The sequence below is a fragment of the Mirounga angustirostris genome, unplaced genomic scaffold, assembly GCF_029215605.1.
Source record: "Mirounga angustirostris isolate CCGP_5_RB_7025 unplaced genomic scaffold, mMirAng1.0.hap1 SCAF_9, whole genome shotgun sequence".
In the NCBI taxonomy this organism is placed as follows: domain Eukaryota; kingdom Metazoa; phylum Chordata; class Mammalia; order Carnivora; family Phocidae; genus Mirounga; species Mirounga angustirostris.
This window is the reverse complement of record NW_026991717.1, coordinates 87,043,436-87,059,723: the sequence shown is the minus strand read 5'-3', so window position 1 is coordinate 87,059,723 and position 16,288 is coordinate 87,043,436. Positions and strand designations below refer to the sequence as shown.

Sequence of the window (16,288 nt, the reverse complement as noted above, 5' to 3'; positions counted from 1 at the left end):
GACTTCAGAAAAGGAAAAAAAGCAGCAGCATAAACCCACAAGAAAAAAGAAAATAGGCGATAAGGAAAAAGGTAATTCTAGATGTGGAAAGTAGAAGGGCACCTGGGTGGCTCAGTCAGTTGAGCATCTGACTCTTGATTTCGGCTCAGGTCCTGATCTCAGGGACTTGAGACTGAGTCCCATGTCAGGCTCTGCACTGGGCGTCCTGCTTAAGATTCTCTCCCTCTCCCTTCTCACTCTCCCTCCCGCCAACTCACTCTCTCTGTGGGGGAAGAAAAGTAGAAAGAGAAAGAAGCATAGTAAAAGATTTAGCAGACCATCAAAGCTGAAATTTACTCAGAAGATGGGAAAGTCCAAATGCAGGTTGATTTCATACAACCCAAAATGCTCATAATTTGGAGGCACTAACACTAGGGGTGTAAGTGGGATTGAAAAGAGGAGGACTGCCTGAAAGTACGTATAAAAAAAGTTAGAAAGTCCCTCGTGTTCTCCCTGCACATACATATACATACATTCTTACTCTCCATCCATCCCTCCCACCCACCCTCATCTTTCACATGCATGCACACATGCACACACACATATTTACACACATATACACATCTGGCAAAAGCCCAGAAAGTTATTCTCTGGAGAAGTGGAAAATGAAACTCTGGGATACCTGGCCCAGGTGAAAGTGTGAGTAAAATATTGAAAACATAAAGGTATTAAGTGAAAGATGACTTACTGAATAGTGACAAACCAACAAGCCTTACCTCTCTGTTTATCTCACTGTTGGCAAATGGGCTTCTACCTCTCAAATAGAAACTGAGGAGGTATCACCCCTGTAGAAAATGATCTTCAGATAACAACAATTGGGGATCATCCAATGAAACATCCTAGGCAGATTACCCTACAGAAGAACCTCCCAATAACACACACAGAGCTTCCAATTAGACATGGAGAGTTTCACTATTAAATGAACAGACTGTGGGCACCTGGGTTGCTCAGTTGGTTGAGCGTCTGCTCGGGTCATGATCCCAGGGTCCTGGGACTGAGTCAGCGTCGGGCTCCCTGCTCAGCGGGGACCTGCTTTTCCCTTTCCTCCCTGCTCGTGCTCTCACTTGCTATCTCTCTCTCTCAAATAAATAAAATCTTTTAAAAAAATAAATAAGCAGATTGCAGTGAATCACCTAATATCTGCTTTAAAAAGAAGCTCTTAAATAAAAGACATAGACCAAAACAGAAAATAGAGGAAACAAGACAACTCAGGGAACTGAAACAAACACTTCAAAAAGAAAAAAGAAAAAATATCCTCAGCAAGATAAGAACATGGCATCCATACATAAAGAAGAGGCATAAGCAAAGCAAAACAAAACAAAAATACTTAAAATTGAAAAATATAGAATAATAAGTCAACAAAACTTCCATATAAACAAGGAAATCAAAGAGGACATCTTCAAATAATTACTGTATAATCATATAAAAATCCCCAAAAAAGCATGTAGCAATATCCCAGAACTGAATCAAGAGCAAGAGTTTCCAGACTAAGAGTTCCAGACATTCCAACAAATGTATGAAAAAAGACCCTGCATCATCATGACATTTTGGAGAACTAGAAACAATGAAAGATATTAAAAGGTTCCAGGGAGGAAAAGAGCAGATCACAAAAACAGATCCAATAATCCAAGTAGCATTTGACTTCTCAAAAGCAATACTGGAAAACGAACACCACGGATCAATAATGTCAAAATTTCAAGAAAAAAAAAAAATTTAAGCCCAGAAGATATCCAACCAAAATGTCAGTAACTTTGAGAGAAGACATTCTCAAGAAGATGCAAATTTTTTTAAAAGTTAGCTTGTATACCTTTTTCTCAAGAAGCTAATCAAGAGAATTAACCACAAAAGAGCAAGTCTTGGATACAGGAAATAGAAGATCCAACATAGGAGAAAGACAAGGGGAAAGATGGGAGTGAAGTGAAATCTCAGGACAACAGAAGCATTAACAGACCCAGAGAATAACTTCCTATCAAATCAGGAGGATGGAAGACCCCAGAAAGTATTGCTTCAAAAAAAAGAAAAAAATCAGTCGATTATCAAAGCATTTGAATGCATAAATATTTAAATCTCCAGAAAACAGCATTTGAATGCATAAATAAGATATTCGGCATCTCCAGAAGACAGACATATAGACAGGTATATAAGAAACAAAACAATTACTAACCCTAGAGCAAAGAAAATGTTGGGTAAAACAGAACATGTAGTCAGAGCACATCGTGTGGCTCAGCTGTAACATTTAAAGAACTGTAAATAATGTAATCAATGAAAAATTTTCCCAAGGAAAAATTTTAACTATACTGGGAGAATAGTGGGACAGAAAACATATTTGGGTGTCTGAGAGTGCCTAATATATATGAAGAAGGAAGAGGGTAAAAGCTAAATCCTCATTTGATCTACCATCAGAACTGTTTCTATCTTGAGGCCTCAGACCCATAGCTTCAAGATAATTCTCATGTGTATTCTCTGCCCTCCTTCAGTCTGGCTTTGACGAGTTGGTACTAAATGCTATTTGCTATGATTACTAAAATTTGCCCTGGATTACTCTAACTACTGAAGAAACAAAGTGCCAGGAGTATACACTTTGCACCCTATACAAAAGAGACATCAAAGGATATATGGGAGATTGTCCTGCTCTCCTGTTTTCCAGGAAAAGCCTAACCTTGCCCCTAGCATGGGTCAGTCTTGAGTATGCCCAGAACATTTATAATTACATATTCACAGTTTAAAAGTCCCTATAGAGTACAAACCTGTTTCTGGCTTTCCTGAAGTTGGGAATTTTCACTCAAAGCATCTTTTATAGCTATCTTAAGTCGTTCTTCATTCATTTGAAATATTTTAAAGGTTGTTTTGGCCTAAGGAAAACACAACATATCAAGCTTGTAAGAATTAATTTAATACAATAGCTCTTTTTTATACATACTCCCTAAAACATGGAATTAAAGTCAAAAACATGCAATATTAATAGAAAAGGCAGCATAGGGATAGCAGAAAAAAGGCTAGTCTAGAATTAGGGTCCAATCATGGCTCTGCCATGAACTTGCCATGTGGCCTTGGATAAAGGATTTAACCACTTGTGATCTTTTATGTACTATGTAGCAAATTTTGTTAACTTTTTATTACCTGCCTCTCTTACTAGAATTTAAACTAGATGAGAGCTTTCCTATTTTGTCTACTAATGTTAAGTGCCAAGCACTTTCAACAATGACCAGTACATAGGAAGAACTCAATAAATACCTGTCCAACAAAAAAAATGAACCTTTCTGAAGTACCTTCTACAAAGGAACTATATCTAAGACCCCAGTATCTCAAATTCTAGTATTATATCTTCTTCTTTAAACATAAAACAGTAAAATTAAAATGATTTTCAAACGCAACAGACCTTCTAGGCTAATTCAACTTACTTCAGCCACTTGTGATTTAAGAGATTTTGATTCATCTTCTAGGGACTGTATCCTTTTTGAAATATCCACCATCTGGAAAGACAGCATCAATCAATAAACGAGTATTTATTTACTAAATTTCTCCAGCTTCCAAGACACCACATAGCTTAGATATATTGTTAACCTAATACATCTACTCAAAAAAAAAAGAGGATTCTAAGAAAACTTGTCAGCCATAAAAGAGATTTTATATGAATGTGAGGCAATAATATTTCATCTCATCTTTAATATTTCATAACATTTAAGTTATATAGGTTCAAGATAAGTCCACTGACATCATATCTTACTAAATAATCACACACATCTAGATCTTCCTTACAATAGATTTTAAAATAAATGCCAAAGCAAAGTTAAAATGTTCTCAAAATACCTTTTGAGTAATTAAAAAAAATCCACCACGTATGTGATTATTCAACTTTATTTATGTGAGCCACTTTATAGTACATATAGAAAATATAAGGATGTGCAAGAAACTTAACATGGTAATGGTAACCTCTAACATGTAAAAAAAAGCTAGTGGATCTCGAAAATTTTACTCTGTACTTAACAGCCTTCTGTATTTTGGGGATTCTTTTTAGAATGCATATAATACTTTAACTGATACCACTATATATATATTTTTTTTTAAGTGGGCTCCATGCCCAGCACAAAGCCCAACACAGGGCTTGAACACATGACGGAGATCAAGATCTGAGCTGAGATCTGAGATCAAGAGTCAGACACTTAACCGAATGAGCCATCAGGCACCCCGATACCTACTAATATTTTAAAATTCAGTAACTTTCTTTTCCTACAGTCTCCTCATTTATGTAAAAACCTTACCAATTCATCTTGTTCAGAATGTTTAGATTTCTCTTCTTTTAATTGGTTTTCCAGAAAAAGTATTTCATCCTCAAGTTCAGATTTAGACTTGTTCAGATTTTCACAGACTGCCTAAAAGAGGAAGCCAACTTTATAAGACAGGCATAGAACTTTTTGGTTATGATAAATCAGACAAGTATAATCAAACACATATATTATAAATCAAATAAATTTAGTTTACATATTTGTTCATTTTTATACCATTTAAATAATAGCAATTCTAGCAGGGGTCAGCAAACTTTTTCTATAAAAAGCCACAGAGTAAATATTTTAGGCTTGCAGGCCATGTAGTCGCTGTCCCAACTACGTCTATGTAGTAAGAATGCAAAGACATGTAAATGAATGAGCATGGCTGTGTTCCAATAAAATTTTATTTACAAAAACAGGTGGAGAAGCCAAACAATCTGATTAAAAATGGGCAGAGGACCTAAATAGACATTTCTCCAAAGACATACAGATGGCCAACAGACACATGTAAAGATCCTCAACATCACTCATCATCAGGGAAATGCAAATCAAAACCACAATGAAGTGTCATCTCACACCTATCAAAATGGCTAAAATAAAAAAGACAAGAAATAACAAGTGTTGGCAAGGATGTGGAGAAAAAGGAACCCTCGTGCACTGTTGCTGGGAATGTAAATTGGTATAGCCACTGTGGAAAACAGAAATACTGTATGATCCAATGATTCCACTACTTTTTATTAAAAAAATAGTAAGTCAAAAAGACATACATACCCCTATGTTTACTGCAGCATTATTTACAATAACTAAAATAGGGCAGCAACATAACTGTCCATCGATGGATGAATGGATAAAGAAGATGTGGTATATACACACAATGGAATATTACGTAGCCATAAAAAAATGATGAGATCTTGCCATTTGTGACAATGTGGATGGACCTAAAAGGTATTATGCTAAGTGAAATAAGTCAGACTGAGAAAGACAAATACCAAATGATTTCACTCATATGTGGAATCTAAAAAAACAAAACAAATAAACAAACAAAAAGCAGAATCAGACCTATAAATTCAGGGAATAAACTGATGGATGCCACAGGAAAGATAGTGGGGGATTGGGCAAAATGAGTGAAGGTGAGTGGGAGATCAGGCTTCCAATTATGGAATAAGTCATGGAAATAAGAGGTCCAGCATAGGAAATACAGTCAATGAGACTGTAATAGCATTGTATGATGAGACAGACTGTAGCTATACTTGTGGTGAGCACAGCATAAAGTATAGACATGTTGAATCACTACGTTGTACACCTGAAACTAATCTAACATTTGTATCAACCATACTCAAATAAAAAAATTAAAAAAAAAAAATAGGTGGAGAGCCCAGATTATAGTTTGCCAACCTCTGCTTTAGAGCATTATAAAGGAAAAAATGAGAAATAAGTCTGATTTAATAAAATTAAAGACATAATAAAAATTAAACTCAAAAAATAATGAAGATTGCTTCAGAATAATGTTCTGCATTGAATTATTTTCTGGGACCTTTTTAATTTTAAATGATTAGTTACTGAATTATTCCAATTGGATTTTAAATACTGTAATAAACATACCTCTGATATTTGTGATCCTTCAACAAACTTGTTAAAAAAAAAACCAAAAGATTCAAAGAATTTAATGGAGACCAAAATAAAAAAAGAACAAGTACATACTATATTATAGTGGCTAAAAACTTGTTTATATGTATTTTCCCAACTTTGGTTATTTGATTATATGAATTCCCTGACTTGAATCAAAATTACTGTACTGTTTTGATTTTATCTACTGATTCAACCATCAAATTTGTTTAATTCCATCATATATAGTTTATATTATGTTTACCAAGCTTAAAAATAAACACTACATGTTTTTTAAAATTACAAAAATCAGAGGAAAAACTTCCAAAACATTCATTTAAATTCTACTGTTAGATCATGTAAATTCAATTCCTTAAGAATAAATTGGTGTGTTTTATTTTATCCACAATATTGCCAAACTTGAATAAATGCCTTTTCTGTCCAGGTTAGGCTCTTCTATTAGCAAGCTAAATGCCTTCTACAATTCTTTCTTTTTTAATCAAACTAATAAGTTACTACTGGAACAGGAGATAAAACAGAAGGTCAGTAAATAAAACAATTTCAACAAATTCTTGAGGATATTAATAGGTAACAAATGAAGAAAGAAAAGATTAAGAAATTTGCTCCATTTGGAATTCAATTTATAACTTCCTTTGGACTCTACCAGGAAATTCTGAAACATAAAATATAGATTTTTTTAAATTTCTATTTTAATTCCAGTTAGTTACCATCCAGTGTTATACACATAGACTTTCTGATGGTTACAGACATCAGTGATTGATAACAGCCGAGCTGGACTGTCTGACCACATACACCAAAAAAAGTACAAAGTCCATTGTTTTCTACTTTAGTACTAGTATGCTTCTGACAACACTTCCATCTCTAAATAGTAACAAACAGCATTTACCCTAATCTGTTGTAGATTAGCTAAATGACAAATTTTTATTATTTCCCTTCTTACTACTAGCCAAAATCATACCTGGCTCAGGAGAGCTGACTAGACATATCTCTTCCAAACCCTGCATTCAGTGACATCATGTTGGTACCTTGAAATTGAGAGTATTTACCCAACAGAACCAAGCAAATGCTACAAATAAGGACTCCTGCTTTTCAGAGAGCCAGCTGTTAAACCTTTACCAGCACACTGCTGCTTACAATATAAATCTTTGGTCTAATTCTAGTCCGCTCCCAATAACAATGGGGATGAAGTGAAGGCACGTACTGCCACAATTTACATAATTTATTCCTGCCAACTATTCCTAAATTTATGAAAATGAATCCTATTCTTCCTTTCTAGAGCAAACGGAATTAAAAAAAGGAATGGTTACTTAATACATTTCATTCCTAAGAATGAAAAATAAAGAGCTCCTATATGGCCCTCGGTTCCAGTAAACTGACTATGTTAGCAAGGAGAGCTCAAATTTTTAAGATACTTTATGCTACCTAATGTTCCATTTCCTATAATTAACTTTTTCTTTAAGTTTTAACATCTAGCAATGTTCTTTCACATTTCCTTTAAAATAGTTTTCAGGAGATACATTTTTCTTCAAGTTTGTGTTATTTAGTAAGAATCTTACCCCCAGCTTTTATAATTATATTATTTGTTTTTACCTCCAAACTTTGTGCTTCTGTTGATTCCTTCTCAAAACTGGCATCCTTTAAAGATGATTCTAAGCCTTCACACTGAAAGAAAGCAACACTGTAAGGAAAAACTCTACAAATTTTATTCTAAATTTATCTGGAGAGGTGTCTAAGACACAAAATCCACTTCCACATGTATGCTTAATTTACCTCAATTTACTTAGCTTTAAGTTCTTCAAATATGAGCACTATAATAAAGCCAGGGCAGCTAACATACCACAACCCCCCATCTTGAGTAACAAATGGCAGAACTTCACCCTTAAGACTAAGAGAACTGTCCTAAGTCAGCCTATTCATTAAAGAGAAATTAATACAAACTGGCCATCAGAAATTTTCACTTGTAATTCAAATCATATTACAAATAAAGCAAGCAGGCAATATAACATCTTTAAACGTGCAAAACAAAGAATATGAAACATAAAATGCTGTAAGATTTGGCAAAATAAACTTATTTCAATGCTTTAAAAATAGTGATTAAATGGAAGACTAGGCTATTTGGACAAACCTCACCAGAACAAGAAGAGATGGACAAAAGCACACAGAAAAATAGGGTATGTTTGAAGGCTTCAGAGTTATCCAATTTGTGATAGAAGAGGGAATCCTCAGAGAAGCAAGACCAGCATTTGACATTTCCTTCTCCCTGTCCAAAAGCAGAGGATGATAGGCCAAAAACTGAGCAGAAACTAATACCAACCCACACTAGCTACCTTATAAGAAAGTCTAAACCAGAAACAGAACAATCCCTTGAAATAAGGGCAAACTTCCAAACATTTCAATCTGTAATTAAAGTAATCTACGATTTCTGATGTCTCAGCCTAGCTGCCTATGAGAAGCAACAGTAAATCCTCACTGGAGAAAGATAAAATCACTCACAGCTTCAAATTTTTCTCTTATATAACCCGGCATTGGTGAACACAAGATTTGACTAAGAACCAAGAAAAAAAAAATGAGCAAGAGAAACAGACTCTTGAAGGACACAAATAATAGATTTTCAGTCAGGGGGCACCTGGGTGGCACAGTTGGTTAAGCCCCCCACTCTTAGATTTGGCTCAGGTCATGATCTCAGAGTCGTGAGACTGAGTTCCACATCAGGTTCTGCACTCAGCATGAAATCGGCTTTAGATTCTCTCTCCCTTTCCCTCTGCCCCTCCCCACTGTGCTCACTCTCTCTCCCCCTCAAATAAATAAATAAATCTTAAAAAAAAAAAAAAGAACTATCAATAAGATATTAAAATAAGGTTAATATGGGATGCCTGGGTGGCTCAGTCGGTTAAGCAGCTGCCTTCAGCTCAGGTCATGATCCCAAGGTCCTGGGATCAAGTTCGGCATCAGGCTCCTTGCTCAGCAGGGAGCCTGTTCCCTGTTTGTGCCCTCTCTCTCTCTCTCTCTCTCTGACAAATAAATTAAATCTTAAAAAGAAAAGAAAGAAAATAATTGCCAACTTAGAATTCTGTAAACAGCATTACACAAAATGTACATTATACATTATCACACAAACAAAAACTGAGAGAATTTATCAACAATATACTCCACAAAAGGAAAGACTAGTGTGAGGCACCTGGGTGGCTCAGTTGGTTAAGCGTCTGCCTTCGGCTCAGGTCATGATCCCAAGGTCCTGGCATCCAGCCCCGCATAGGGCTCCCTGCTCTGCAGGGGAATCTGCTTCTCCCACTCCCTCTCCCTCTGCCCTGCTCCTGTTCTCTCTCTCACTCTCACTCTCTCTCTCTCTCAAAAAAATAAAATATTAAAAAATATATTTTTTTAAAACAAAGGAAAGACTAGGGTATTCTTCTGAAGTAAGGAAAATCATCCCAGATGGAAGCTGAAAATGAAGGAAAGAATAAATAGCAATGGAAATAATAAACATGTGGATCGGCTTTAGATTCTCTCTCCCTCTAAACCAGAAACAGAACAATCCCTTGAAATAAGGGCAAACTTCCAAACATTTCAATCTGTAATCCAAATAAATGGTCACTATTTCAAATAGTAATAAAATGATTTGGAGGTTTAAATAAATATAAAATCAAAATATAGTGCAATAACACTTGGACAAAAAGGGACAAGTGGAATTAAAGTATTCTAAGATCTTTACATCATCCAGTAAGCAGTAACAGCACTTACTTATATTAGATTTTAATAAATTAAGGATACATGTTGTAATCTCTAAGGTAACCATTAAAAGAATATAAAATAATCCATTAGTAACAAACCCATTGATACAGATAATATTGAAATAATAAAAAATAAACTATTTTAATAAGAAAGAAAACAAGAGAAGAGAGAAAAAAGAACATGGAATAGGTGTCAAAAAGAAATAGTTAAGATGACAGATTTAAACCCTAATAAATTAGAAATTACATTGAATGCAAATGAATACTCCATTAAATACAAAGATTTTTTTAGACTGATTTAAAAAAGCAAAACCCAACTGTATACTATTTCTAAAAGAGACAACATAAATACAAGTACATAAAAAGGTTAAAAGTAGGGGGGCCTGGGTGGCTCAGTCGTTAAGCATCTGCCTTCGGCTCAGGTTATGATCCCAGGGACCTGGGATCGAGCCCCGCGTTGGGCTCCCTCTCCTACTCCCCCTGCTTGTGTTCCCTCTCTCGCTGTGTCTCTGTCAAATAAATAAAATCTTTTAAAAATCTTTAAAAAAAAAAGGTTAAAAGTAAAATAATGGGAAAAGATCTACCGTGAAAATACTTACCAAATGAAAGCTTGTAATAGCTACACTAATAACAGACAAAATCAAAAATTCCTAAAGATAAACAGGGGTATTTCATAATGATAAAAGGCTCAATCTAACTAAGAAGATAAAACAATTCTAAATCTGTATGCACCTAACATAGCCTCAATATACATAAAATTAAGAGAAAAACAAATGCGGGGCGCCTGGGCGGCTCAGTCGTTAAGCGTCTGCCTTAGGCTCAGGTCATGATCCCAGGGTCCTGGGATCGAGCCCCACATTGGGCTCCCTGCTCCGCGGGAGGCCTGCTTCTCCCTCTCCCACTCCCCCTGCTTGTGTTCCCTCTCTCGCTGTGTCTCTCTCTGTCAAATAAATAAATAAAATCTTTAAAAAAAAAAGAAAAACAAATGCATAGCCATAATGGGAAACATACTTCTCTCAAGAACCAATAGGTAATATGAATTTAAAAGTAACAATTAATTTTTATATTTATATATCAATAAACTAGAGTAAATAAAAGTCTGTATTAACACAAGGGTAATGAATGTATGTATTTCTGTCATAGACAAAACATTTACCAAAATCAATCTTATGCCAAGCCATAAATTAAGTCTCAACAAACAACAAAGCACTGAAATCATAGAGCGTATACTCTGAATTAAATAGAATTAGGTAGAATTAAGCTAAAAATTAATAAAAAAGAAATTTTTAGGAAATCTCTATTTATTAGGAAATTAATAAGTACCCTACCAAATAACTAGTGTTTCAAAGAAGACAGCACAATAAAAATTTTAAAATATTTTATACTGAATGATCAAGAAAACATGACATACCCAAACTGGTGAGATGCTTTAATGAAAGCCAAAGTAAATTATAGCTTTAATGCAGAAATTATAAAGAGTAAAAATTCAATGATTTAAGTACACATCCCAAAAAGTGAACAAAAAAGAAGAGTAAAATAAACCAAAAAAACATGGAAAAAAAGAAGTAATAAAGTAATAAAATATAAAACAAAGTAAAAAGAATCAACCAAGCCAAAAGATTGTTCTTTAAAGGCACTAAAAAGGAGCGCCTGCATGGCTCAGTCGGTTAAGGGTCCCAGGATTGAGCCCCACATCAGTCTCCCTGTTCAGCAGGGAGTCTGCTTCTCCCTCTCCCTCTCCCCCTCCCCAACTTGTATGCGCATGTGTGCGCACACAGTCTCTCTCTCTCTCTCAGATAAATAAAATCTATAAATAAATAAATAAATAAATAAAATAAAGGCACTAAAAAATTTGATAAAACAGTGACAAGGCTGATAAAGGATAAAAAAGAGAGAAGTGCAAACAACCAATTATCAGGAATAAAAATGTAGATACTTCACTAAAGGTCCCACAAATGCTTAGAAAATAAGAGGAGAATAAACACTATTCCAGCAATGAGCAAATAAAAAATGATATTTAAAAAATTCATTTGCAATAGCATCAAAAAGAATAAAATATGTAGGAGTAAATTTAACCAAAAAAAGTGTAAGCATTATACTCTATTTTTTGTTTCTTTGTTTAAGATTTTATTTTTAAGTAATCTCTACACCCAGCATGGGGCTCGAACTTACAATACTGACATCAAAGATAGCATGCTCTACTAACTGACTAAGTCAAGTGCCCCGTAACTCTAAAAACTATAAAACATTATTGAAATAGAGAAGACCCAAGTAAATGGAAAGACATCTCGTATTCATAGATCAGAGACTTAATATCATTGAGATAGCAATACTCCCCAAATTGATCTACAGATTCAACATAAGCCCTATCAAAACTGCAGCTAATCTGGGGAGCCTGGCTGGCTTAGTCAGTGGAGCATGCAACTCTTGATCTCAGTGTTGTGGATTCAAGCCCCATGTTTGATTCAGAAATTACTTAAAAATTAAAAAAAAAAAAATTTTAAGATTTATTTATTTTAGTGGGGGTGGGGGAGAGCAGAGTGAGAGAGTCCCAAGCCTACTCCAAGCTCAGCGTAGAACCCGATGAAGGGCTCGGTCCTACAACCCTCAGATCATGACCTGAGCCGAAACCAAGAGTCATATGCTCAACCAACTGTGCCACCCAGACGTCCCAAAAATAAAATCTTAAAAAAAAAAATTCTGGTTAATCTACTTGCAGAAATTGCAAGCTGATCCCAAAATTCGCAGAAAATGCAAAGGACTCAGAATAGTCAAAATGATCTTGAAATAAAGGAACAAAGTTAAAGGACTTACATTTCCCAATTTCAAACCTTACTACAAAGCTACACTGATCAAGACAGTTTGGAACTGACATAAAGATAGACATAACAGATCAATGAAATAAGTTGAGAATCCAGAAATGAACCTTCACAATTACAGTCAACTGATTATCGACAAGAGTGCCACGACAATTCAATGGGGGAAAGAATAGTTCTTTCAGCAAATGGTGCTAGGAAAAACTGGATATCCACATGCCAAAGAATGAAGTTGGACGCACCCCTACCTCTCACAATTTCTAAAAAGCTAATTCAAAACAGATCAAAGACCTAAACATAAGATTGAATCCCACAAAACTATTAGGAAGAAATACAAGTGTAAATCTTTGTGAGCTTGTTTTAAGCAACCATTTCTTAGATATGACACCAAAAGTAGAATCAACAAAAGAAAAAGTAGATAAACTAAGCATTATCAAAATTAAAAACTCTTAGGTACACCTGGGTGGCTCAGTTGATTAATCTGTCATTAATCATGATCTTAGGGTCCTGGGATGGAGCCCCACTTCGACCTCCCTGCTCAGTGGGGAGTCTCCTTCTCCTTCTCCCTCTACCCTTCCCCACCACTAGTGCTCTCTCTCAAATAAATAAATAAAATTTAAAAAAAAAAATTAAAAACTTTTATGCCTCAAAGACACCACCAAGAAAGTGAGGAGACAACCCACAAAAATGAGGGAAAATACTTGCAAATCACATATCTGATAAGAAGCTCATATCTACAATATATAAAGTTACAACTCAATAATAAAAAGATGAATAACCGGGGCGCCTGGGTGGCTCAGTTGGTTAAGCTCTCGGCTCAAGTCATGATCTCAGGGTCCTGGGATCGAGCCCCGCATTGGGCTCCCTGACTGGCAGAAAGCCTGCTTCTCCCTCTCCCACTCCCCCTGCTTGTGTTCCCTCTCTCGCTGTGTCTCTCTCTGTCAAATAAATGAATAAAATCTTAAAAAAAAAAAGAATGGGAAAACATTAAAAAAAAAAAAGATGAATAACCCAATTTAAAAATAGGCAAAGGAACTGAGGAGACATTTCTCAAGAGAAGATAAATAAATGGCCAATGAGCACATGAAAAGATAAATGTTCAACACAATTAGCCATCAGAGAAATGCAAATTAAAACTACACACTTCACACTAGGACAGCAAGGATGTGGAGAAACTAGACTCACAAACTTCCAGAAGGAATGTCAACTGGCACAGCCACTATAGAAAACAATTTGGCATTTCCTCAAAAAGTTAAATATAGATCCAACAATTTCATGCATAAGTATATGCCCAAAAGAATTAAAAACATATATCCACACAAAACTTGTACATGAATGTCCATAGCAGCATCATTTATAGCACCCAAAAAACAGAATAACCAAATTGACAAAGAGACATATAAATAGTGGCACAGAATATTACTTGGCAAAAAAAGAAAGTAAGTACCAGTACATGCTACAACATGGATTAACCCTGAAAACATAATGTAAGTGAAAAAAGCCAGTCACAAAGGATCACATATCGTATGATTCCATTAATGTAAAACGTTCAGAATAGGCAAATCTATACACAACATGGATGAACCTTGAAAACATTTTGGTAAGTGAAAAAAGGCAGACACAAAGAACCACATGTTACATGATTCCATTTATGTGAATGGAACCCAGAATAGGCAAATTTATAGAAACACAAAGTAGATAAGTTGTCTAGGGTTTGGCAGTAGGGGAAACTGGGTGAAGGGTGATAACTAAGGCATACAGGGTTTCTTTTTGGTGTAATAAAAATGTACAAAAATTATGGCAATGGATGTACAGCTGTAAATATACCAAAAGCCAGTCATTTGTATACTTTAAATGGCTGAACTGCATAGTGTGTGAATTATATCCCAACAAAGCTGTTACGAAAAAACTGTACTATTTAGAATAGTTTCAAAAGTCATCAGATACTAGGGAATAAATCTAAGAAAAGATGTTAAACACTGCAACACAAAAATGTATACAACAACAGTGAGAGAATTTTAAAAAGGTATAAATAGAGGGATATACTATAGTCCATGGATAAGAATTCAACATTATAAAGACATCAGTTCTCTCCAAATTGATCATATATTCAATGTAATCCCAATCAAATCCCTAGCAGGCTATGTGTGTAAACTGATGAACTGATTTAAAAAAAAAAAAGGGGGGGGGGGGGCGCCTGGGTGGCTCAGTTGGTTAAGCTACTGCCTTCGGCTCAGGTCATGATCCTGGAGTCCCGGGATCGAGTTCCGCATCGGGCTCCCTGCTCTGCAGGGAGTCTGCTTCTCCCTCTGACCCTCCTCCCTCTCATGTGCTCTCTCTCTCTCATTCTCTCGGTCTCAAATAAATAAATAAAATCTTTAAAAAAAAAAAAATTTGGCGGGGGAGACACCTGAGTGGCTCAGTCAGTTAAGCATCTGCCTTCAGCTCAGGTCATGATCCCAGGGTCCTGGGATTGAGCCCCACATCAGGCTCCCTGCTCAGCAGGGAATCTGCTTCTCTCTCTCCCTCTGCTGCTTCCCCTGCTGTGCTCCATCAGCCCTCAGCAAATAAATGAATAAAATCTTTAAAGAAAAAAATTTTTTAAAGATTTTTATTTATTTATTTGTCAGAGAGAGAGAGAGAGAGACTGAGCAAGCAAGGGGAGCAGCAGGCAGAGGGAGGAGCAGGCTCCCCAGTGAGCAGGGAGCCCGATGTGGGGCTCAATCCCCGGCCCCTGGGATCATGACCTGAGCTGAAGGCAGACGCTTAACCAACTGAGCCACCCCGGCGTCCCTGATTTAAAATTTACATGGAATAGCAAAGTGCCAAGATCACCAAGACAATCTTTAAGAACGAACATGGAGGTTTACACTGTCAGCTATCAAGAATTGTTATAAAAATACAGTAGATTAAAATAGCATGAAATTGAAAAAAAAAAAAAAATAGCATGAAATTGGCACAAGAATTTTAAGAAACAGACCAACAGAACAGAAGATATCATAGAAAGACTCAGATATATATGGCCACTTGATTTAAGATGACACTACAGAACAAAGGAAAAAATGGGTCTTTTCAATAAATGGTACTGGCTAATTCAATATTCATATGAAAAACACTGACTCTTAACTTCCAAATCATACCATCACAGATTCAATTCCAGATGAATTAAAGACTAATTACATTTGGGCTAAACTGTTTTCCCCAAAATTTATATGTTAAAGGCCCAGTACCTCACAATGTGACTGTATCTGGAGAGAGGCCCTTTAAAGAGATGATTAAGATGAGGCCTTTAGGGTGAGCCCTAATCTATCTAATCAGACTGATGTCCCTGTAAGAACAGGAAACATTGGACACCTGCGTGGCTCAGTCAGTTAAGCCTCTGCCTTTGGCTCAGGTCATGATCCCAGGGTGCTGGGATCCAGCCCTGCATCAGGCTCCCTGCTCAGCAGGGAGCTTGCTTCTCCCTCTCCCTCTGCTGCTCCCCCTTCTTGTGTTCTGTCTCTCTCTCTCTCAAATAAATAAATAAAATTTTTTAAAAAAAGGGGGAGGAAATATAGACACACAAAGACACCAGAAATGAACACCTGAACAGAGGTAAGACCATGTGAGGTACGGGCAAGAAGGCGATTACGTGCAGGCTAAGGAGAGGAGCCTCATAAGAAATCAAACCTGCCAACACTTTGATCCAGAACTGTGAAAATATTAATTTCTGTAGGATAAGCCAGCTGGCCTTCGGTATTTTGTTATGGCAGCCCTAGCAAACTTATACAAAGACTAAATGAGAAAAGTAAAACAAAGTTTCTAAAAA

The 16,288-nt window shown here is 36.0% G+C and overlaps 1 protein-coding gene across 13 annotated transcripts in view; it reads right to left on the bottom strand.

Moving 5' to 3' along the window:
• Window positions 1-16,288, bottom strand: part of MIA2 (MIA SH3 domain ER export factor 2) — a 109,394-nt gene that overhangs the window by 44,894 nt on the left and 48,212 nt on the right. For all 13 annotated transcript variants that reach the window (XR_010405145.1, XR_010405146.1, XM_054513689.1 and 10 more), the window contains 4 exons: window positions 7,524-7,595; window positions 4,302-4,412; window positions 3,441-3,512; window positions 2,787-2,891 (listed from right to left, as the gene is read on the bottom strand). Coding sequence is in view for 11 of the 13 variants with exons in the window: in XM_054513689.1 (XP_054369664.1) it covers window positions 2,787-2,891; window positions 3,441-3,512; window positions 4,302-4,412; window positions 7,524-7,595 (360 nt within the window). In the remaining 2 variants the exon portion in view is untranslated. The remainder of the gene's footprint in view (window positions 1-2,786; window positions 2,892-3,440; window positions 3,513-4,301; window positions 4,413-7,523; window positions 7,596-16,288) is intronic.